The 23,785-nt window shown below is 46.1% G+C and overlaps 1 protein-coding gene and 1 non-coding gene across 3 annotated transcripts; one reads left to right on the top strand and one right to left on the bottom strand.

Moving 5' to 3' along the window:
* Tmem231 (transmembrane protein 231) lies at nucleotides 1-22,829 on the bottom strand. Of its 2 annotated transcripts, XM_028768667.1 has the most exons (7): nucleotides 22,650-22,829; nucleotides 22,377-22,546; nucleotides 7,405-7,533; nucleotides 7,020-7,163; nucleotides 4,135-4,216; nucleotides 2,453-2,558; nucleotides 1-2,099 (listed from the first exon to the last, which is right to left on the bottom strand). In XM_028768667.1, exons 1-7 carry the CDS (start codon nucleotides 22,786-22,788, stop codon nucleotides 1,922-1,924), a joined length of 948 nt encoding a protein of 315 aa, XP_028624500.1. In that variant the 5' UTR covers nucleotides 22,789-22,829; the 3' UTR covers nucleotides 1-1,921. The 2 variants fall into 2 exon arrangements, with proteins under 2 accessions (XP_028624500.1, XP_028624499.1); XM_028768666.1 differs by lacking the exon at nucleotides 2,453-2,558 and having other exon boundaries at nucleotides 1-2,109; nucleotides 22,650-22,812.
* Nucleotides 19,927-19,990, top strand: LOC114622314. Its single transcript, XR_003711573.1, has one exon. It is a non-coding gene; the product is annotated as a U7 small nuclear RNA (small nuclear RNA).
* Nucleotides 22,830-23,785: the final 956 nt, after the last annotated feature.

Here is a 23,785-nt window from a genome sequence, read left to right as displayed (position 1 = left end):
TTTCTTTTGGAACATTTTAATTAGAAAGTTATAAAACATCATTGCATTCTCTATACAATTTTTTGCACAGGATAGTTTAATATAATGCAAAGTAGCCTGTATCTTTGGTCATCTTTCTGTATCTAGGTATCTTTTTTTTCCATACAATATATTTCTGATCGTGCCCCCAACCCCATTTCCTTATTTGACTGAGATAGAGTCTCAAGTGTCCCAGGCTGGGCTCTAACTTAAGGATGATCCTGCATTTCTGCTCCTGCCTCCACCCCCAATGTGCTGGGGTTAGAGGCTTGAAACCACCATAAAGATTTATGTGTAGCTGGAGATAGACCCCAGGGTTCTGAGTGTGGACTTCTTTTAACTGAGCCACATCCGAGCCCTCTCATAATCTTTTTGAAATTGAAATCAGAGACCATTTTCCAAGTAAATCTCCAGGAAAAAAAAAAAAAAAAAAAACCAAACCAGTCAGGCATATAATCAGCTGTTCGTGTTAAGTCAGAGAAACTAGTACTAGAGTTTTTCTCCTTGGATACTTCAAAATAGCTTTGCTTTCAAAGTTCGTTCTTTCCTCAGTCTGACAGAGGGGTGTCTCCAAGGTAAACTGGGCGCATGTAGTGAGGAGTGTTTAGGGTTCGACATGAGGCATGGGCGGTAGGAGGAGGTATGTCCTTCCAGGGCTAATGATACGGTGAATTTAAGAACAATTGCTCAGGGCAGGAATGGGGCCAAATAACAGTTTTCTATGCACAGTAGACATCTTTGTAGATATTTCTATAGACTAGAGGGCTATCTGGTCTCCTTCTCACTCTGTTAATGGCCAGGTTGGATTAGACGCTCTGCTCAGTCTCTCCCTTCACTCTCTGCTCCTCATGCCTTCTCCTAAGTCTCCCCTCTGGTAAGTACCCTGTTCCTTAATCAAGGGAACTGCAAACAACTGAGTCTTCAGCTCAGCCTCCAAATAAACCCTGTGGTTGTCAGGCAGTGGAAGCCAATGCCAACAACCACCCCTCTGTCACCCACATCCTTTCAGAAAGGGGGAAGGCCATCGAGGAGGGGGTGTGGCCAGGCTGTTGGGTGAGGGCCAGGGAGAAAGAACCTGTTGTTAGAAGCCCGACATCCTTCGCTGGTGCTGGGGGTAGGGGGACAGACGGAATGTAACAGCACTTCGGACTCCAGCCGCCATCCCAGGGGCACAGACAGAGGGCAAGAAACAGGGCACAGAGCCAGCCACAGCAGGGCAGGAACAGAGGCCTGTTCAGCTGAGCTGATGACAGACCCCCATCTATTAGCCTGAGGGCAGGTGTCTGGTCCTCCTGCCCTTAAGTTACCCGCCAGCACGCACATGTTTCTGAGACTCTTGTATTTAGGTCCTGCCCTGCCCCCTTCCGGTCTCCAGTTAAAGGCTTCAGTTCTGGAAATCCAAGTTCTGAATGAGCACTGTGTAGATACCCAGGAGTCGAGAGTACTAGGGGCTTGCATGTTTCTTGTGAGAGCCCCTGAGGAGGCTAAAAAGCATAGCTAGCTTATGACAGAAGGGAGGAGTGCACAGGGCATCCCAGTTCAAAAGAGGTAAACTTCTCGTTTGACCAGAGGTGGGGCTCTTTCAAAGATGTATGAACTCTGCAATTTTCTCCTGAAATTCAAGGCCAAAGCAAAGCAAAACCAGAAACAAAACAAAGCATAAATCACAGCCTCCAGTAACCTTGAGACCTTTCCACAAACTAGTGTTTGTGAGCTCCCTCAGTGTTTTGAAGGTGTGGGCTTTGTGCAGTACAACACTGGAAAACCCATTCTTTGTCTCTGAAGTGAAACATGCAGGCCTGAAAGTGTCCAGCGGGCTCTTTGCAGAAATGTTGTGAAACGGCAGGTCTCAGAAGTCAGGAATGAGGTAGCCATGGTCCCTTGGTCTCCTGATGGGATCTTCTTATGATAAGTGCTCTTTTCTTATCTCTCCCTGGAACACGGCTACAGGGATGGAGGTCACTACTTGGTTCTGAAACACGAAGATTTTAATTCTTTCAAACACCCAGAGGAAGATGAGCAGGATGCTGACATACTGGATCCAGGCAAACTTTATCATCTCCCAGAACCCTGGCTGGTAAGTGCAAAGTGCTAAGGAGACAACAGCCGCATGTAAGAGACAGTTACCCCAAAGCTCAGGTCAGATGGGAAATAGAAATAATATTTCAAATACTCTTCAGATAAAATGGATGGCCAGAGATTATTAAGATATAAATATGGATAATTCTGACCCAGAAGGATTGTTTAGAAAGAAATAGGCACAGGAAATTGATTTGTCTTTGCTGTGGGAACAGCAGGCATTTGTGTGGGGCTACAGAGCCGAAGCAATTTCCTATCTTGTGAGTCCCACATCTGTTCCTACTTGAGGTAGCTAAGGAAGCTCTCCTTTCTTAGTGGGAATGAGCTACCACTGACTGCCTAAGAGAAAGGATATGAAATGACTTCCACGGGATAGCGGATGACAGCATTGATCACAAAAGGAGCTTCAGCAGCCCTGCCCACCAGCCAGATGGGGTTGGGGTCACTGAGGACGGTGGTAACTGCAACACAAACATTAACCATTAATCCAAAGTGAAGGGCTATGAGTAGTCTTTGAATACAGATCCCAAATGTGTGCTTGTTTGTGTGTGCGTGCGTGTATATATGTGCATGTGTGTGTGTGTGTGCGTATGCGTGTGTGTATTTGTGTATGAGGGTCTCTGTAGAGGCCAGATCTATTGGATTCCTTGAAGTTAGTTATAGGCAATCAAGAACAGCCTAACACAACTGCCGGGAAGCCCAGTGATCTGGAAGAGTAGCAAGCACTCTTTTTTTTTTTGTTTTTTTGTTTTTCGAGACAGGGTTTCTCTGTGTAGTCCTGGCTGTCCTGGAACTCACTCTGTAGACCAGGCTGGCCTCGAACTCAGAAATCCGCCTGCCTCTGCCTCCCAAGTGTTGGGATTAAAGGTGTGCGCCACCACCGCCCGGCTTGTAGCAAGCACTCTTAACTGCTGATCTGTGTTACAAGTGCTGGCCCCTTTAAATACATTTATTTACTTTGTGTGTGTGCACGAGCATGCACCTGTGCAAGCGTGGAGGGAGGAGTTGGGGGTGTGTGCCAGCTCTCTCCCTCCACCATGTGAGTTCCAGGGATAGAACTCGGGTCATCTGGCTTAATGGAAAACGCTCTTACCCACCCACGAGCCATCTCTTTGGCTCTTTGGTTCTCTCCCTCCCTCTCTCCCTCCCCCCACCCCCCAGAGTCTCATGTAACTCACTGGCCTCTGACTTGCTATATTGCTAAGGGTGAGCTTGAATTTCTGATATTCTCGACTCTACCTCCTGAGGGCTGGGGCTATGAGTGTGTGCTACTGTGCTTTATGCGGTACTGGTGACTGAATCTCGGGTATTGTACATGCTAAGCAAAAGCTCTAGCTCCCAGCCCCAAAGAATGAAGGTTGTGTGAAACTATACATGGAAAAAGAGCGAATGAAATAAAGAGGAAAAGAATTGATTTTCAGGCCATTGGCGGTCACATTTAGTTTTAGGAATATTGCTAGTCTATTGCTGCTATTGTATTTACTGCATAAAATTAAGAGGAAATAGTGGAATTGCAAGCCCCCCCCCCCCTTGTGAACCGCCTATGGCTATCACCACCAGCCAACCCAGCCAACCTGGTGTGCTGACTGAAGCCTGGGGATGCTACTCTAGAGAACACACACTGCCCACAGTCAGATCTGCAGTGCCTCTCTTCTACCAGCCTACACACGCGGACTGCTTGACACACATCAGCCATCGCTGTCTGGCAAGTGAGGACAGCAAATTGTCCCTGGCTTCTTTCGTAGGTGTATTGTGAGAGATAACTCAATTAGGCTTAAATACACATTAAGGAGAGGAAAGCAGCCAAGCCTGTGACTGGATAAATAAGGCGCGTGACTGCTAATATGCTGGGCTGTGGGAGAGGTGGCTTGTGGGAAATGACGTGGCTCTGAGGACAGTGGACAGAGGACAAGTTCCGGTATGCCCATCCCTGAGCCTCCACTGGGTTTGCGGTTTTCATCACGAACAGGATCCCAGTGGTTTGTCTTCACGGTCCCCTCAGCTTGGGCAGTCTGTGAGCGGGGGTCCACGACTCACCATTCCTTTCCTGGTAGGCGGCAACAATGTGAGCGAGGTCATAGTCGTGCGCAAAAGGACTAGTCCCATTGATCACGGATACCTGGGGCGGGGCGGAAGGACGAGCGGTGAGCGCTCTGCTTCTTCCCACCCAGCAGCTCACCCAGGCTCACTCCTGGAGGCCACCCTGGCCCAGAGACGGAACTCTTATTCTTGTGACCCAGCCCTGTTGCAGTAATCGTTCCTATGTAGTTTTATTTTTGTTGTTCACAGTTATGTGTATATGTGAGTGTGCCAGGGGGGGGGGTAAACATGTACCTGTGAGCACACGTACCCAGGGAGGCCAGGGGCATCGGATGCCCCTGGAGTTAGAGTCACAGGTGTTTGTGAGCAACCCGATGTGGATGCTGGGAACCGAACATCTCACCAGCCTTTTCTTTGAGAATGAGTAAGCTCTCTCTAATAATTGAAATCATCTGGCTCTCAAATTTACCTTTTTTTTTAAAAAAATTAAGTTTTCTCCCAGACAGTCTCACTGGGGAAGCACTCCCTTCTGGATTTATTTATTTCATGTCTTATTTCAGACGCACCAGAAGACAGCACCAGCATCGGACCCCATTACGGATGGTTGTGAGCCACCAGGTGGTCGCTGGGAATTGAACTCATGACCTCTGGAAGAGCAGTCAGTGCTCCTAAGCGCTTGAGCCATCTCTCCAGCCCTCAATCTTACCTTTTATAGTGATAGAAATAAGGGCCAATGTCTACCTACCACAGGTTTCATCTGTCTGTCTGTCTGTCTCTGTCTCTTACACACACACACACACACACACACACAGAGAGAGAGAGAAAGAGAGAGAGAGGGGCAGGAGCTGCTTTGTGGGTTTAAAGAATAGCAGAAGGGCTGTCCGTGCAGCTGGATAAAGCGAGGGCATGAGGAAAGGACAGGAGGCCGCAGAGCTGGAGATGGTGAGATCCCTGCCCCCGCCCCCCCATGTGTCTATATTGTTTTTATGTAAAAACAAGTTTGTCTCCAATTCCTGTTCTAGGAAAACGGGCTATGCTAACCACATGGCTGTCCGTATGTTCCCTCCACCCCTGGTCCTGTTGGCATGCACTGTGGCCATAGGCCTTTCAAACAAACAATGCTGAGCGCTGAGCCAGCCGGTGTCTCAGGAAGCCACTGAGCTGGCTGGAACCCACATTCATAAACCTCCTTTTCATTTCTGTTTGAGATGAGGTGTCATTCATTTACACCGTGATGACAGAGAAGCATGACAGATGAGCAAGGCTCTTTCTCACTTCTGTTTGACATGGGGTGTTGCTCAGTTACCCAGGCTAGTCTTCACTTCCTGGCTTCAAGTCATCTTCCTGCCTCGGTCTCCCAAGCAGGGGCTGCCAAGGCAGGCATGCCACCACACCCACCTGTAAACTTTTTCACTCTGGGCTGGCATATGTCACCTGTTCAATGACTGGTGACTAGCAATTTAAAAAATCTATTTACATAGGCATTTTATGAGATCATTTGGAAGATGTGACAGTCAATATTGACTGTCATATTGCTTGGCTTGAGCAACGCTCGGAAGATTTAGGAGAGCACACCTCTGGGTACAGGGCATCTCCAGAGAAGTGTAGGAAGTGAGGGCTCAGCTCAGAGCTGATGGATGGTTTGACCCACTGATGGGTACACAATGTGGCAGACGTTGGATGGTTGGGAGTGACTGGGGTGAAGCTGTGGAAGGTGAGACCTGGCTGGAAGAAGCCTGGCATGAGGACTTGTCCCTCAGGGCTGCATCTCGTTCCGGTCCCAACCTGCTTCACTCTGCTTCCTGCAGGCCACAGCGTGAAGCTCTTCCCTCCCCTTCCCCACACTGGGACAGCCTAAAACCTTTGAAACTGTGAGCAAAATAGATCTCTCCTCCTTTGGGTTGTTCTGTCAGGTATTGGATCACAGCAAGCAATAAACTAACAGAAAGTGGCCTGGTAATGGTGCTCGCCTTTAATCCCAGCAGGGCAGGTGGATCCCTGAGAGTCTGAGGCCAGCCTGGTCTACAGGGCGAGTTCCAGTACAGCCAGGGATACACAGAGAAACCCCGTCTTGAAGAAACAAAACCAATAAACCAACTAGACAAACAAACAACAAAAACTAACACAGAATACATTCGGAATGTGTGTACCTGAAAGCAAGAGACAGTTTACTTCTTCAGTAAGAACCCTCTCTCTCAGAGTATAAAGCATGGTATGCCTTTTTTACGTCTACAAAAAAAAAATTATTGTTTTCATGTGTATGTGTGTTTTGTCTGCTCGTGTTTCTGTGCACTGTGTGTGCTCAGTGCCTGAGGAGGTCAGAAGAGGGTGTTGGGCCAGGCGGTGGTGGCGCACGCCTTTAATCCCAGCACTTGGGAGGCAGAGGCAGGCGGATTTCTGAGTTCGAGGCCAGCCTTGTCTACAGAGTGAGCTCTAGGACAGCCAGGGCTACACAGAAAAACCCTGTCTCGAAAAACCAAAAAAAAAAAAAAAAAAAAAGAAGAAGAGGGTGTTGGATCCACCGGAAGTGGAACTACAAGCAGTTGTAAGCTGCCACGTGGGTGATGGAAATCAGACTCGGGTCCTCTGGAAGAACAGCCAGTGCTCTCAGCCACTGAGCCAACCCTCCAACTCTCTTCCTACATTAAGAAAGAATTCATGATGGGGCTGGAGAGATGGTTTAGTGGTTTAGAGTACTGACTGTCTTCTGAGGACCTGGGCTTGTGTCCAGCACTGCACATCTGTGGTATACAACATCCATTCAGGGAGAACACTCATGCATGTAAGAAGAACCAAATGCTATTTCTAAGCTTAAATTCTTGTCTTTTGAGGACGGTGATAAACATAGGCATGAAGGTGCTGGACCACAAGGGCATCCTTACGTTGTATCTGACATCCAGGCCACGGTAGCTCAGCAGCTGCTTCTGTTGAAGCCTCAGGTCGCCATTCACGTGTAGCTGTGACCCGGGAACAGCGAAGGAGGACTGTAGAAACGCCATGCTCTGCATCTCAAATGTAGACATCCTCTGAAATCATTAGGAGAGAGAGAGACGCCATCATCAGGTCTGAGGAGCCTGGGGGTTCACAAGTCACCTGTCAGCGGCTGAAGTTGACAGGCCTGGCATGTGTGTGCTAGCCCACTCGGGAACCTTTCTGCCCAGAACCCTCTGGCCTACCACTTTGAATATTCAACTTATCTATATTAAGTTTCTAATAACCTTCCATACGGGAGCCATCTGCGCTGCAGCTCAGAGAGGACAGACTCACGTGCAGTTGGTAGGAGAAGGTCAGGATAAGCTGCACACCGAGCACATGCTCTGTGGACTGCAGGGGAAGTTCAAGTTTAAAGTAGAGCACATCCATTTTCCCATCCTGGTTCCTGTCTTCTTCCCTGGACTACAAAGGAAGAGATTTACTTTTTTAGAGAATTGCTATAGCTTGTCAGTGGTGGCACACACATCTTTAATCCCAGCATTTGGGAGGCAGAGACAGGCAGATCTGACTTAGAGGCCAGCCTAATCTATAGGGCAAGTTCCAGGACAGCCTGGGCTACACAGAGAAACCCTGTCTTAAAAAGAAAAACAAAGGGCTGGAGAGATGGCTCAGTGATTAAGAGCACTGACTGCTCTTCGAGAGGTCCTGAGTTCAACTCCCAGCAACCACATGGTGGCTCACCACCATCTGTAAAGGGATCTGATGCCCTCCTCTGGTGTGTGTGAAGGCAGCTACAGTGTACTCATTTAAATAGATAAATTAAAAAAAAAAGCCAGAAGACATTGTTGGATGCCCTAGGGCTTAAGGTATAGGTGATTGTGAGCTTCCTGATGAAGGTTCGAGACTTAACTTGGGTCCTCTGCAAGGGCGGTATTGAGCCCTGTCTCCAGTCCCTAGAGGGGTTTCTTTTTCCTCTCCCTCCCTACCTCTCATTCCTTTTGTTCTTCCTTTAGAGAGCTAGGGATTGGCTAGGGCCTCCTACATACTGGACTAGCGCTGACCACTGTGTTCCCTCCACCCCTCAGTCAGTTTGTCCAAATGGAAAGAACAGGGCTAGAGAGTTGCCTCAGCCGTTAAGAGGTCCCAGAGTTCGATTCTCAGCTACCATACGGTGGCTCACAACCATCTGTAATGGGATCTGATGCCCTCTTCTGGCGTGCAGGTGTACACGCAGATGGGGCACTCATACATAAAATAAGTGAATCCTTAAAAAATGAAAAAGCCAAAATCTAATTCTAATAATCATGCATTTACCAAGCAAATGCTATACGCATCCACCAAGCTCTATTTATACATTTTGTGAAGATTTATTTTTATGTTTGAGACCAGCCTGGTCTACAGAGTGAGTTCTAGGACAGCCAGGGCTATACAGAGAAACCCTGTCTCGAAAAAACAAAACAAAAAATAAATAAAATTTAATTAAATTAAAAAAAGATTTATTTTTTTTAAAGATTTATTTATTTTATGTATATGAGTATACTGTAGATAGCTGTCTCCAGACACACCAGAAGAGGGCATCGGATCCCATTACAGATAGTTGTGAGCCACCATGTGGTTGCTGGGAATTGAACTCAGGACCTCTGGAAGAGCAAGCAGTCAGTGCTCTTAACCACTGAGCCATTTCTCCAGCCCCAAAAGATTTATTTTTATGTGTATCAATGTTTGCATGCACATATGTCTGTGCACTAAGTGCACCCCTGATACACACAGAGGGCAGAAGGGCACTTCTGGAAGAGGCCCTGAAAGTATTGTTACAGATGGCTGTAAGCTGTCAGGTGGGTGCTGGGAACCGTACTCAGGTCCTTTTCAGGCGCAGCCAGTGCTTTTTTTTTTTTGGTTTTGTTTGTTTGTTTGTTTGTTTGTTTTTCGAGACAGGGTTTCTCCGTGTAGCCCTGGCTGTCCTGGAACTCACTCTGTAGACCAGGCTGGCCTCGAAGTCAGAAATCCACCTGCCTCTGTCTCCCAAGTGCTGGGATTAAAGGCGTGCGCCACCACTGCCCGGCGCAGCCAGTGCTCTTAACCACTGAGCCGTATGCGTAGCCTCTGCTTGTACATCCTAAACCCCAAGTGCCTTGGCTTCAGATACTTAAGGTTGCGCTATCAGCCTCATTACTCACATTGAAGCTTTAAATCGTACGTATCTTTTAGCATCAATCAATAAAACACAAAAAGCAAGCTAAGTAAGATCAATAAGATACCAAGACCACAAGTATTTGACAAAAATCAGAGGAGGGGATAAGAAAAGTCACAGCCCATAAATGATATGTGGGCAGTTAAAAGTCGGTCACAAGGTGGTCCCTGCAGTCCCAGCTGTGTCATAGTGACCTGACAGTGGCCAGCAGGAGGGACAGAACTGAAATGTAACCCCTCCGCCTGGCGTTCTTGACACACACCAAGGCCTCCATGCTAAGCTCGTCCCGGAAGCATTCCACCCCAGCTCATTCGCTTTGCCCACCCATATATATAACTCGGCAACCACGAGTTTCTGTTTCTCAGATGAGGAAGGCTGAAGTCAAGATAGGTGCTTTTAGAGCCTTCAAGTGGTTTCTTTCCTTCGAGATAGTAATGTCCTTGTCTCAGGCTCGGGCTTGTTATCATCTACCGCCCTTCCTCCACAGCTACTTCTCTCCTCGTCCTTGTTCATCAGCTTTCTGGGGGAGGAGGGAACTCTGTTACCAGGGGGACTGACAGAGTCACAGAGCCACTTATGTATTAGTATGAATGGGATGGGAAAGTGGTCGCCTGGCCTCTCTGAGTTAGCTTCTGTTGCTGTAAGTAAGACTGCTGTCAGCTCTCTTGTGAAGAGGTACCATGTGACCTCTGCTGTTCAGTGGTTCAGTCCATTATCGTTTTGGTGGGAAGCATGGCAGCATGCAATCAGGCCTGGTGCTGGAGAGGTAGTTGAGGGTTCTACGTCCAGATCCGCAGGCAGCAAAAAAAGAAACTCTGGGTCTGGCTTGAGCTGCTGAGATCTCAAAGCCCACCCGCACCATGACACACTTCCTCCAAGAAGGCCACACCCACTCCAGTAAGGCCACACCCACTCCAGTAAGGCCACACCTCCTAACAGTGCTACTTCCTAAAGGCCTGTAGATATAACATTTCTATTCAGACTACCACAACTACCTTCTGGACTTTTGGGCTGGACAGGAAGATAAAGACCATGAGGAGAGAGGCCAGGAAAGGATTGCCAGGAGGATGCTGACTCACTCCAATGGGATGTGACAGAGAGAGGAAGTCATTTCACTCGATCTTTACAATATGTGGCAAGTCTCAGAAAGGTCAAGTGCTATCCCGTATACATGAGAAAAATCTAGACACGAGAAGTCAGGATTTAAGATTCAGTATTTTAGCCGGGCAGTGGTAGCGCACGTCTTTAATCCCAGCTCTTGGGAGGCAGAGGCAGGCGCATTTCTGAGTTTGAGGCCAGCCTGGTCTACAGAGTGAGTTCCAGGACAGCCAGGGTTACACAGAGAAACCCTGTCTTGAAAAAACAAACAAACAAACAAACAAACAAACAAACAAAAAGCAAGCAAACAGTAGCCAAGTATGGTGGGACACACCAAAATCTCAACATTTAGGAGGCTGAGGCAGAGGATCATTACAAAATTGGGGCCAGCCTAGGCTACATGGCCTGCCCAGACTACAGAGTGAAACCCTGTCTCAAAAAATAAAGAAATAAAAATAAGAGCTGGACATGGAAGGAGGAGACAGAAGGATCAGGAGTTTAAGGTCATCCTCAGCTACATACCAAGTTTAAGGCCAGCCTGGGCTATACTACACCATCTCAAAAAACTAATAATGTTACCTTAGGATTTTGAGAAGAAAAACAAGGCCACAATTGTTTAACTAAAGCAATCTGTATTTTGGGGTGTACCCATGACTGGCCAGTCCAACTGCCTCTCCCTAAGCTGGGATTTTGGAGAGCAGCCCCTTTTAGCCTCTTGAGGTTCCTGTTATGCGAGAGATAAAGTGTCACAGAGGCAAGGGAACTGGCTGCTATACAGTGTCAGAAACACTCTTTAACTACAAACAGAAACTTTAACCTGCACAGAAATTCTTCTTAACGGTCTTGACTGCAAATGGTAACCTTCACCGGAAAGGTAGGTATATCATACTTGTTTTGGTCTCACTGGAGGTCGAGAGCTAGTTCATCAGTTAAGAGCACAGTGGCTGCTCTTCCAGAGGACCAGAGCTTGGTTCTCGGTACTCACATTGGGTGCCTCACAACCGCCTGAAACTCTAGGTCCAGGGAATCCCAATGCCCTCTGGTCCCCACAGGAACTTACATGTACACTTATCCACATGGGTGTATATGCACATAGAAATATATACAACACACATAAATCAAAATACTAGAAATCAATCTTAAATCAATAAAACAGCAATAATAACACCAGGGCCAAATAATAACATATATATTATTTGGGCAGAGTTTGGGGTCAGCCTGGTCTACACAGTGAGTTCCGGGCAAGTGAGGGCTACATAGTAAGACTTTATCTCCAAGAAATTCATAAAAACAAAAATGTTTCCACAAATCCTTAAACGAAATAAATACATACATAAATAAATAACCTCAAAGAAACACACACCCTTCCCCCTGCCCCCTAAAACAAAACAAAACAAAATCAAAACCAAAGATGGGGGCAGGAAACATAATTATGTACAAAGGTAGTGTTCTGCTGGGAAGAGTGACTAATAAATACACGACAGCACCAGGGAACTGTCAAGTGGTCCAGAGAAAACTGAAGCAGACTAAAATGGAGGGTGGAAATTAACGGAGACTTTTATGGGAAGTGTTTGGGATGATCTAACTTGCTGGCACCCTGACAGTATAAGCGGGGAATATGTCGAGGGTGATCCAGGCAAAGCAAGGGTCTGTGTGCCAAGTGTGGGTGACAGCAGGGCACCTGGACAGTGAGAAGGCTGAGGGAGAGGGGGAAGGGGAGAAGGAAGAAGGCTCCTTGCATACACATGAGTCAAAGCTAGCTTCCAGTGACAAACTTCCTCCAGCAAGGCTTCTTCTTTAAAAGTTCCATAACCAAGCCCGGCAGTGGTGGCCCACATCTTTAATCCCAGCACTTGGGAGGCAGAGGCAGGCGGATTTCTGAGTTCGAGACCAGCCTGGTCTACAGAGTGAGTTCCAGGACAGTCAGGACTACACTGAGAAAACATTAAAAAAAAAAAAAGTTCCATAACCTTTCCAAACAGCGCCACCAACTGGCGACCAAATGTTCACACGTGAGCCTAAGGAGGATGTACCATGTTCAAACCCTAACTGCAACTAAACAAACAAGAATGATAGTAGTCCCTAGAGTTTGTGGGTGGGGTTGGGTGGTGGGTGGGAGGCTGGACAGATAGCTCAGCTGATAACACACAGGTTGCTCTTCCAGAGGATCTGAGTTCAATTTCCAGCAACCACACGAAGGCTCATAATCACCTGTAATTCCAGCCCCAGAGGTCCATCATGGCTTCTGGGTACACTGTACACATATGGTGCATGGACATACATGCAGGCAAAACACCCCCACACATAAACCAAATACAGTGTGTCTAAAAAAAAAAAAAAAAAAGGGAGGCATTCAGAGACCTAATACCTCAACACTAATTCTAGCTCAGTTCCTGAAATCTAACTGGTGTCTGGCTAAGAAAATTCAAAAGTCACACCACTTCATTTGTATGAAAATATTTGTATTTTGGAACTTAAAAATTACATTTATTTATTTTGTGTGTGTGTGTGTGTGTGTGTGTATGTGTCACACGAGTAGAGGTCAGAGGACAGGAGACAGTCCTCTCCTACCACAGGATTCTGGGGATGAGGCACAGTTGTCAGGCTTGGTGGTAAGCAACTTTGTCTGCTGAGCCAGCTAACTAGCTCATTTTTGTGATTTTTTAAAAGCACTCATGCCGGGCAGTGGTGGCGCATGCCTTTAATCCCAGCACTTGGGAGGCAGAGGCAGGTGGATTTCTGAATTCAAGACCAGCCTGGTCTACAGAGTAAGTTCCAGGACAGCCAGGGCTACACAGAGAAACCCTGTCTCGAAAAACAAACAAACAAACAAACAAAAAAAAAAATAAAATCACTCATACACATATAATAAATAAAACTAAAATATCTAAAATTAAAAAAAAAAACAGAAACAAAAAAGAAAGAAAAGAAAAAAAAAACCACAAAAATTTCATAGAGGCCAGAAAAGGGTGTTAAATTCCCTGGAACTGGAGTTACAGATGGTTGTGCGTAGCCACATGTGGGTGCTGGAAACTAAAACCCCACAGCAAGAAGTGTTCCTAATTGCTTTAACTGGCCCAATTATCTCTTTAGTCAGAGGTCTTGCTATGTAGACAAAGTTGGCCTTGAACTCCTGATCTTCCTGTCTCAGTCTCCCAAATGCTCAGGTTACAGGCAGGCATGTAACAATTTTTATGTCTATGTATGGTCTCATAAATTATTGCCACATATCCCAGGAAAGGAAACATCATGGTCTGTATATGTATTGTTAAACTGAGGGCAAGAGGTGGTATGGACCCCAATAACTGAACTAGGTTCTGACAAGGACCAATGGCTGTCAGTTCTCCTTCTGAGTCACGCATGTGAGAATAACGGGATATGCTCACCGAGGATGCTTGCTCATATGCCCAGCATGTTAGGTACTGGCTCCAATCCTCAGCCCCACATATGCGCATTCATGCACACAAATGCGCCTGCCTGTAACGGTGCCTGTGACCGCTAATTTCAAAGTTTTCTTGTTGCTGCAGGCTAATCACTGACAGGAGGGATCAATACTAATGTTGGCTAGAAGATGTACCTTAGTCCACTGATATCGATCTGGTTTCACTGAGAAAAGAGACTACAATGCTTATTTTAACATAGGGAATAATAGTAGCACAGGATGGAGAGGAGTAAACAGGGCAAAGGGGGATAACGCCTGCATCTGAGCTTGGGGAGAGCTTGGGATCATTAGATCCTAGAAGCTTGAGAGAGAGGGTGCAGGCAGCTGGGGAAAGAACCTCAGGACACAGCTGGTGTCGCCACCTCAGTGTAGGGTCTCTGTGACACCAGGGCCAGCAGAGTATCCGCTCTAGGCAAGAAGGAAATCCAGTTCAATACGACTCGGTGGCCAGTGTGGGTTCAAACTTCTAGAGTCTGACGTGGGGCAGTTTATTTTAGCCTTTTTTTAAGCACAGCAGAATTTAGAAAAAAGGATTCCTGATAAAGAACTCAATCCTGTGCATAAACAAAGCTTAAGTTTATATTGAAACTCTTTACAAGGTACAAAGGGCCTCTTCCATAAAGATAGGGTCTGCTGACTGAGAAGCAATGCTTAAGGGTCTAGGGAGGAAGAGTCTGGGATAAATTTAATAGTCTGGGGAATTCAGGTGTGGCCTGGTCCTTCAGATAGCAGAGATCACCAGGCTACTAAATACATCCATTCCCAGCTTTCCCAGGGGAAACCAGGTATATACCTGCCCTGTTGAAGAGACAATACTGCATAGTTAACATTCCTGGTTCTCCTAGTGCTAAATTTCCCAAGTGCTTATCTCCTGAGTGCTCGTCCTTGTGCCTCCACACCTCAGAGCTTGGAGGAAAGTCATATAGAGGGGACCTGGAGGGCTGAAGGAAAAACCTGACTTGCTTGCTTGCTGTCCTTATCTGGGTCACACCAGTAGTGGTTTTTCATCCTAGCAGAGAGCAACCAGTCCTCAGGCAAGGCTCAGTATGCTTCTTGTTAGCAGAAGAGAACAGGGAGCAAAGAGCAAAGGGGGACAGAGCTCAGTATCTCAAGATCACTGGGGACAGAACTCAGTATCTCAAGATCACTGGGAGCCTGGAGTTGGAACTGAGATAGTGACTGATAGCCAGCAAGAGCTGCTGTTAAATTTTGGATTAGTGAACCTGGGGCCTTGTGTATGCTAGGCTGGGGCTATACCACTAAGCTACCCTCCCAGCCAGGGTGGCTGCTGACCTAGGGAGTCCCACTGTTCCCAGAATGTCATGACTTACAACCATTTTCCGGGGCATCTAAAGTGTCTCATGGCTTGTTGGGGTTTTGTTTGGTTCCTGTTTTATCCCTTGCATTTTTTTCTCCGTAATTTTCAATGTGAATATTCAAGTTTATACCGTTGGCCATCTCACTGTAGTTTTGTCATTACTGGGTATTATCTTTCTGTTCCTTTTTTATTTAGTTGGAGTTAGGATGATGGCTCCATGGTTAAGAGCAGTAGGTGCTCTTGCAGACGCTCAGTTCCCAGCACCCACTGGGTGGCTCACACCCATCGGTAACTCCAGCTCCAGATCATCAGATGCCCTCTTCTCCAGAGTGCTGCCTCTGCATCCTAGGTGCTGGGGTTTACAAACCTTTGTCAACCAGCCCTTTGCTATTGGTTTCAGACGATGCTTGGGTGGCCTCGAACTTCTGGACATGGAACCACATCCTGCTACCTTGGCACTTTGGACGTCTACACACAGATGGGTAATGAGAACCAAAGCAGGCAGCCCTCCTGGACACCAGTGACTGTCAGGTCCCAAGGACAGCAAGACACACCCCAGAGTTAGAGATGGGAAAAGAATGGGTGCTTGGCCACATGGCCTCAGACTGTGACATCCTCCTGTAATCTCCAGCCCTGTATCCTTAACTGACCCATGTCACTGAGAAGGCCACTTATAAAAAACAAAAACTAGACTTTAACACATTAAAAAAAATGGGGATCTTGGACACACCATTATAGGTGAACTGACCAGAGCAGAAGAGAGGCTGTCTGTGACTTTGAAGCATTTCCCCAAACTAGCAACTTCAAAGCCACCACCCAATGTTAGTCAAACTTTGACCTAAAAATTATGGCTTCCTTGACTCCTTGGTTAGTTTCCTAGACATGGTGAAGCCAGCCTGGGTCTATATATTCAGAGCTAAAATAAAAATATTTCACAGAATATGATTAAGCATATAAAATAAAATATGCATTTTTTTAATTGTGTCTTGCTATGTATTAATATCTAGGCTTACTTGTTGCGCTTGTGATCCTCCTGTCTCAGCTCTGTGAATAGCAGATGGTACAGCCGTGTACCACTATGCCCAGCTGGACACTGTTCACACAAAACCCAGAGCAAATGAGTCCTTCTGGGAGTCTATGTCTTTGTATGTAAAATGGTGGACAATGTTTTCTCAATTCACCTCACAGGGTTACTGTGAGAATAAACGAAGTTATATATTGTCTTCAAAATTAGTAGCTAATATTTACTGTTTGTCACCGGCCAAATACTGTAGAAATGACTTTAAATATGCTACCTGACAATAGAGTACTTATTCTGTGTACAAGTACATAGGGGAACTTAGATAAGGCATAGTAAGTCAACAGGAATTTTTACTACCATTGCTTGTATCACACACTAGGCTATTGCCTGGCTGCTTTTATGAGTATTGGAGACACAATTCACATACCATAAAACCTACTCTTGGAAAAATGATAAACGGTGGGCTGGAGATTTTGTTTAGTTGCTAGAGTATTTGCCAAGCATGCATGAAGGCCCGGGTTCCATCCTTAGCACCATACAAACCAAGTGTGGTGGTGACTGCTTTGAATCCCAGCACACAGGAGGTAAAGGAAGAGCATCAGAAGCTCAAGGCACGGCTGGAGAGATGGCTCCGTGGTTAAGAGCTCTGACTGCTCTTCCAGAGGTCCTGAGTTCAATTCCCCACAACCACATGGTGGCTCACAACCATCTGTAATGGGATCCAATGCCCCCTTCTGATGTGTCTGAAGACAGCTACAGTGTGCTCACACACATAAAATAAATAAATCTTTTAAAAAAAAAAAAAGAAGTTGAAGGCAGTCTGGGCTATATAAGACTGTCTAAAAATAATAATGCTGGGGGCTGGAGAGATGGCTCAGTGGTTAAGAGCACTGACTGCTCTTCCAGAGGTCTTGAGTTCAATTCCCAGCAACCATATGGTGGCTCACAACCATCTATAATGGGATCTGATGCCCTCTTCTGGTATGTGTCTGAAGAATGTATTCATATAAATAAAAATAAATATTTTTTTTAAAAAAAAAGATGGTCTTAGTGGAGTGGGATAGCTTTTAAAAAAATAATGCTGATGATGATAATATTAAAATATATACCATGTGAACATGTCCAGCTAGGCACAGTGGTGCATGCCTGTTAATGAAGCTGGGACAGAAGGACTGTAAGTTCAACAAACCAAGATATCAATACACAGAGAGCAAGAATACGCGCGCGTGTGTGAGTATGTGCGTGTGTATGTGTGTATCCCCCCCACCCAGTGGCTGTGAAAGCATGAGGATCTGAGTATGAATCCCAGCATCCATGTTAAGAGCTGCGTGTGCCTGGAAACCCACATCTATAGGAGTGAAGATTGGAGGATCTCAGGGCTTCCTGACCACTGGCCTTTACCAAGGTTCAGAAAGAAACCCTGTCTCAGGGGTGTGATACAGCAGGATACCCAGAATCTTCCTCTGGTCACTGTGCACGTTCACACCTCTATGTGCATATACTATACACCACGTACATGAATGCAGATATATATATACATGTAAGATAGATTTTAGTTATCTACTGCTAGGTTATATGGTACTTCAAAAGTTTAACTTTTACAGACTTGCTAAATTATTTAACTATTTTTCAAAGTGACTTTACCATTTTATCTATTTACCTGCATTTTTATATTTATGGTTTCTTTGGATTTTGTTTTGTTTTGCTTATTGATACATTCTAGATTTTTCTTCTTTAAAAATTTTTTATACAGTGCCTTCTAATTTCTTTGTGTGCTATTGAGTCATCAATTCATTAAAAAATGTTTTTTTTCTTTTCTTTTTTTTTTTGGTTTTTTGAGACAGGGTTTCTCTGTGTAGCCCTAGCTGTCCTGGAACTCACTCTGTAGACCAGGCTGGCCTAGAACTCAGAAATCCGCCTGCCTCTGCCTCCCAAGTGCTGGGATTAAAGGCGTGCGCCACCACTGTCCGGCTTAATTTTTCTTTATGTATATGTGTATGTGAATTTGTATATGTGTTCACACATGTGTGTTAGTTCCTACTGAGGCCAAAAGAGTGCATGAGATTCCCTGAGACGGGAATTACAGGTGGCTGTTAACTGCTTAGGGTAGGTACTGGGAAGTAAAGAAACATAACCACTGAGGCTGTCCCTCCAGTACCCTTGATTAACACTAGCTGCTCTTTCCAGGGGACTAAGATTTGATTCCCAGCACACACATGAGAGCCTACAACCATCTAAAACTCCAGTTCCAGGGATCTCATATCTTCTTTTAGCGTCCATGGGCAGTGCATTCACATGGTACACTGCCGTATATGTATATGTACATATACATATATGTATATATGTGTATATATGTATGTATATATGTGTGTGTATATATGTATATATATGTGTGTGTGTGTATATATATATATATATATATATATATATATACTAAAGCTAAACACTCATATAAACAAAAAATAATAAATTAATTTTTGAAAATTGTTCTAAAGGAGACATTTAGGAAAAGGGGTTATCTTTTACTTCTTTTAAGGCAGGGTCTCACTTTAGCCCTACCAGAACTGTAACTCACTGTGTAGCCCAGGCTAGCCTTAAATATATGATGATCATACTTTAGCCCACCAAGTTTGGAGTGTGTGTGTGTGCTCTGTGTGCGTATATATGTATATGTGTGTGCTGGCGAATGTGTGTATGTACATACACACTCCTATACACACACGTATACACACAGAACACATACACAGTCCTGAACAACATCCCTAGCTAGGGCCCCTGTTTTCCAAGCTGTGCACAATTATCCAGGCTGTCACTCAGAGGCAGAGTGCTTGCTTAGCACGTTCAAGGCCTGGGGGTAGAGCCCCACTGTTGGAAACAAAATGAAAGGAAACACAACACAGTCATCTTGGATTAAAGAGAATTTGTTTTTGGCTTCTTAAACTTGAGAAGGGAGCCACCTACCAGAAGCAGAGGAAGATGATGAGCAGAGTTCTCAAGGGAGTGGCTTCTGGTTCCAGAGATAAGCAGCTGATTGCAGCCTGCTAAGCTACCAAGCAGTGGTAGCGAATGAGTAAATTTGAAGGGAAGGAGGAAGCCTAATGTTTGTTCTTGCTTTGGTGACTACCTCAGCTTTCTGTTACTTCTTAGACTCTAATGTCCAGAAGTATATGTGGGGCCGGGCGGTGGTGGCACATGCCTTTAATCCCAGCACTTGGGAGGCAGAGGCAGGTGGATTTCTGAGTTTGAGGCCAGCCTGGTCTACAGCGTGAGTTCCAGCCAGAACTACACAGAGAAACCCTGTCTCAAAAAACAAACAAACAAACAAGGTATATGTGGGAACAATGGAAATGTAAAGGGAAAAAAAATGTAAAGACTAAACCTTCCGCCAAAAATCTACACATAAACACACTACGTTTGCCAGGCGTGGTGGCACTTGCCAGCCAACCCAGTGCTTGGTAGGTGGTGGCAAGAGGATGCTCAGTCTGAAGCCAGCCTAGGCTTAGTGAGTTGGAGTTTGGACTATGGAGAGAAACTCTGTCTCAAAACCAAGCAGCAACCAAGCAGCCAATCAAAAAAAAAAAAAAAAAAAAAAAAAAAAATTTTTTTAAAAGAAAAACTAAAACAAATTTTTTTTAAAGTTGAAAAAAAAAATGTTTGGATTGAATCCAGAGCCTCACAGATAGTATGCAAGTGCTCTCTAGTGAGATTCTCTTATAGCCTGAAAAACTTTGTTTTTACCTTTGGAAAGAAAACATATGAGTGTAGACATTAAGAAGTCCAGTGGGAAGTGTTACAGCTCTTTTAGAATTTGTCTAGCAGGTTTTCTGACTCCAGTCAGGAAACACCCCCCCCCCCAAAAAAAAAAAGAAGTCCAGTGGGGCCGGGCAGTGGTGGCGCACGCCTTTAATCCCAGCACTTGGGAGGCAGAGGCAGGCAGATTTCTGAGTTTGAGGCCAGCCTGGTCTACAGAGTGAGTTCCAGGACAGCCAGGGCTACACAGAGAAACCCTGTCTCGAAAAACAAACAAAACCAAAACCAAAAAAAAAAGTCCAGTGGGTACACAGGGAAGGGGAGGCTTGCCTCTACCCTGGCCTCTCACCCGATTTCTCTAGAAGAATTACAGTGGAGTTTCTCAACCTGTGGATCTCTAGCTCGCTGGGGGTTAGGGGAGGCTGAAGGATACCTTCACAGGGGTTGACTATCAGATATCCTGCATATCAGATAGTTACAATTCATAGCAGTAGCAAAATTACAGGGGATCCATGGCACTAGGCATGCACATGGTGCACATGTATATGCATGCAGGCAGAGTACCCACCCGCAGAAAATAACATTTAAAAAAAGCATCATGGTAAGTAAATAAATAGTAAAAGCAGGCATGGTGGCCCACAGCTGCCATCTTAGTGCTTCACAGGCACAGGCTGAAAGACCAGAAACGAGGTCTTTAAGGTCATCCATCCTAGGCTACCAAATCAGTTCCAAGCCATCCTGGACCACATGCCACACCCTCTTAAAAAACTAAAGGGGTATGTGTTGGTGGCATGGGGGAATAGCCTTGATCATTTGAAGAATAAAAGACTTCAATGATATTACAAAACAAAAGCAAAAAAACAAAACCTTCCAAAGCAAAACCTTTTGCCTTAGTTACCTAATGAGTGTGTTAGAAACTGCTCCCCAGGGGTTGGGGAGATGGCTCAGTGGTTAAGAGCACTAACTGCTCTTCCAGAGGTCCTGAGTTCAATTCCCAGCAACCGCATGTGGCTTACAACCATCTGTAATGGGATCCAGCGCACTCTTCTGGTGTATCTGAAGTCAGCTGCAATGTAGTCATAAATTAAAAAATAAATAAATCTTTTTTTTTCTCTCTCTCTCTATAGCCCTGGCTGTCCTGGAACTCACTCTGTATGTAGACGAGGCTAGCCTCGAACTCTCGAACTCAGAAATCTGCCTGCCTCTGCCTCCCAAGTGCTGGGACTAAAGGCGTGCGCCATCACCGCTCGGCTTAAATAAATCTTAAAATTTTTTTTTTTTTTTTTTAAAAAGTGCCTCTCAGGCTGGGTGGTGTTGGTACATGCCTTTAATCTCAGCACTGGGGAGGGAGAGGCAGGCGAATCTCTGAGGTTAAGGCTAGCCTGGTCTACAGAGCAAGTTCCTGGACAGCCAGGGCTACACAGAGAAACCCTGCTCTGAAAAACAACAAATGCTTCCCAGATGTTTAAATAACATTTGCTGAGTCTCCACCTTTTTTTTTTTTTTTTTTGAGTATTCTCTACTGATGTTCCCGAGGGGGAAAGCTGGTGCCTGAGCGTCCCTCCCGCTCCCACCAGCCACCACCGCACACCCCGCTACACGAGTTTGCCTTCTAGGCTAATAATCAGACCTGTCCAAAAATATCCATATTTGAAAGTAGGAAAGCCTGATGTTCCATACGTCTAAAGGAAAGTATTTTCAGAATATGAACGGAAAGGGATGACTGTAAGGAAGCATTTGATTTATGCGAAAGTAAACACTAAACTGCAGACCGTGAAATGTTTCGGTTTCATAGGACAGCTGCTGTGTGGAACCGAGTTAGGAACCTACCCTAGACAGGCGTGGCTTGGCCAGAGCAGGAGCTGAGAATTCAACCAATCAGCGCTTGCCCCGCCCTAACCCGCGTCTAGTCTGCATATAAACGCGGGCACTTTTTGTCTTTACAGTGTGGTGATGTTCAAACTCAGCCACAGCCTGGGGTGTACAGACCTTCAAGCCGTTAAGAGGGTTTTCACAGCCACCTTTTCATTCAGAAGTGACCAGCACCAGAGGCAGGCAGTTTATCAGACAAACACACCGCCTGCCTGGTTGACTTTTTGGGGACACCTGGAGAAGCTGAGTAAAACTATCTAGAAAGTTAAGCATGCGCAGGCCAAAGAGACTTTGTTTCCAACCCCGGGTGTCTCCTTAAGATCCACGCTGTGGGACTGAGAATGTGGCTCAGTGGTATAATGCTCGCATGCAAGTACAAAGCCCTGGGTTGGATTCCCAGCACCCCACAAACCCCAGCACGGCGTTGCATAACAGAAATTCCTGGCACTGGGAAGGTGGAGACCGGAGGATGAGACGTTGAAGGCCGACTTTGGCTATATAGTTTAAAGCCAGCCTAATATACAAGAGACTCTGCCCCCACGCGCCGTCAAATGACCCAAACTGGGATCTCACCCCATCTTGTCCCCCCAGGGTCCCGGCGGGAACCACGCACCGACACGAGCGGGACGCGCAGGTGAACCCCTTGCAGCCGGTTGAAGGTGGGGAACGTGCTCCAGGCGAGGAAGGCTCCGGGCTCAGGTCCCAGTAGAGCCACGAGCAGCACTTGGTGCTGGAAGCGCACGTTCGGCTGCTCCTCGTAGCTGCTCCGCTTCAGCCAAAACCCTGCGGGAGACAAGGCGGGTTGGGGGAGCCCAGGTCAGGATTGGCGGCCTGGGCCCGCCGGCCGCCCCGAGCCGTAAGGCCCTCCAGGCCCGGGCAGGCTCACCGTGGCTCCGGAAGGCCACCAGCAGAGGCGGGATGTAGGTGAGCGCGGTGGTCAACAGCAGGAAGAGCGCGGCCTTGGAGCAGAGCCCCGCGCGGTAGGCGCGCTCGACCGGGTGAGAGAAGAGATGGTACAGCGCCATGAGCCCAGGGCCGCAGCGCTGAGTCTCCACGGCAACCGACGATGGGCAGAAGAACCAATAGCAGGCACGCAGGCCTTTAGCAGGGGGTGGAGCTAGCGGGAGGAGGTTCCAGTGTTAGACAGTAGAAGCATTTTATGCAGTGCCTGCGGGTCTCTTCAAGAAAGCAACAGTAACAATATTTCCACTCACCAAAGTCGGTGTCAATTGTACAAAATCCGATATGCATAGATGTTGACATCTCCCCATAGGTCACCTATTAACTCACAACATAAAGATGGTTGATATAGCTTAGTTAGTAGAAGGCTAGCCTACCATGCAGGAGTCCCTGAGTTCATCTCCAGCACTTCATTAAACCAGGCACGGTGGCCCACATCTGTAATACTAGCAGTACTTCAGGTGAAGGCAGGAGGATCAGAAGTCCAAGGTCATCTTTAGCTACACTGTGAGCTAGAGGCCATCCGGAGATACAGGAGACTTTGTTTCGATGCAAAAACTCCAATGTGGTTCCTACTGAAGTCCCACCATTCATATAACAAGGCCACAATCCTAGAAGCAGGTACTTTTGCCTTAAAAGTTAGTGCTTTCACTATGTCCCATAGCAGGAAAGATAGAAAGCAGGAAACAAATTCCCTAGTTATTCAAAGGTTAGAGGGTAATTTACTACATGGCTCCTTCTGTTGTACTTTGTTAGGTATAAAAACTGATATTGTCTTCCTCAAAGTTAGCACTAGTTGATCACCTGGGTGAATACTAACACCAATATCTTAACATGGAAGACAGATTTTCTCTCTGTCAATACTCATTTCTCCAGGGCCTCTGCAAGAACAATCAGTGTTCTTAACCATTGAGTCATCTCTCCGGCCCCCCACCAATTATATATCTTAATTCTGGAAAGGCTGTCCTCTGACCTCTACATGTTTGTCATGGTGTTCATCTGCATATATACACAAATAATAAATAAATAGAGTATAACATGTAAATAAGCTGGAGAGAACGG

The sequence above is a fragment of the Grammomys surdaster genome, unplaced genomic scaffold (genome assembly GCF_004785775.1).
Source record: "Grammomys surdaster isolate TR1022 unplaced genomic scaffold, NIH_TR_1.0 187, whole genome shotgun sequence".
In the NCBI taxonomy this organism is placed as follows: domain Eukaryota; kingdom Metazoa; phylum Chordata; class Mammalia; order Rodentia; family Muridae; genus Grammomys; species Grammomys surdaster.
This window is presented reverse-complemented; position numbering and strand designations above follow the sequence as displayed.

Excerpts from the sequence above, each read along its gene's own strand:
- Tmem231 (XM_028768667.1), bottom strand. The coding sequence starts at position 22,788 with ATGGCGCTGTACCATCTCTTCTCTCACCCGGTCGAGCGCGCCTACCGC. Across the intron at positions 7,534-22,376 it reads TGCGCGTCCCGCTCGTGTCG|TCCAGGGAAGAAGACAGGAA; the intron begins GTGCGTGGTTCC and ends CTTCCTTTGTAG. Across the intron at positions 2,100-2,452 it reads TATCCCGTGGAAGTCATTTC|TTACCAGCCAGGGTTCTGGG; the intron begins ATATCCTTTCTC and ends AGCACTTTGCAC.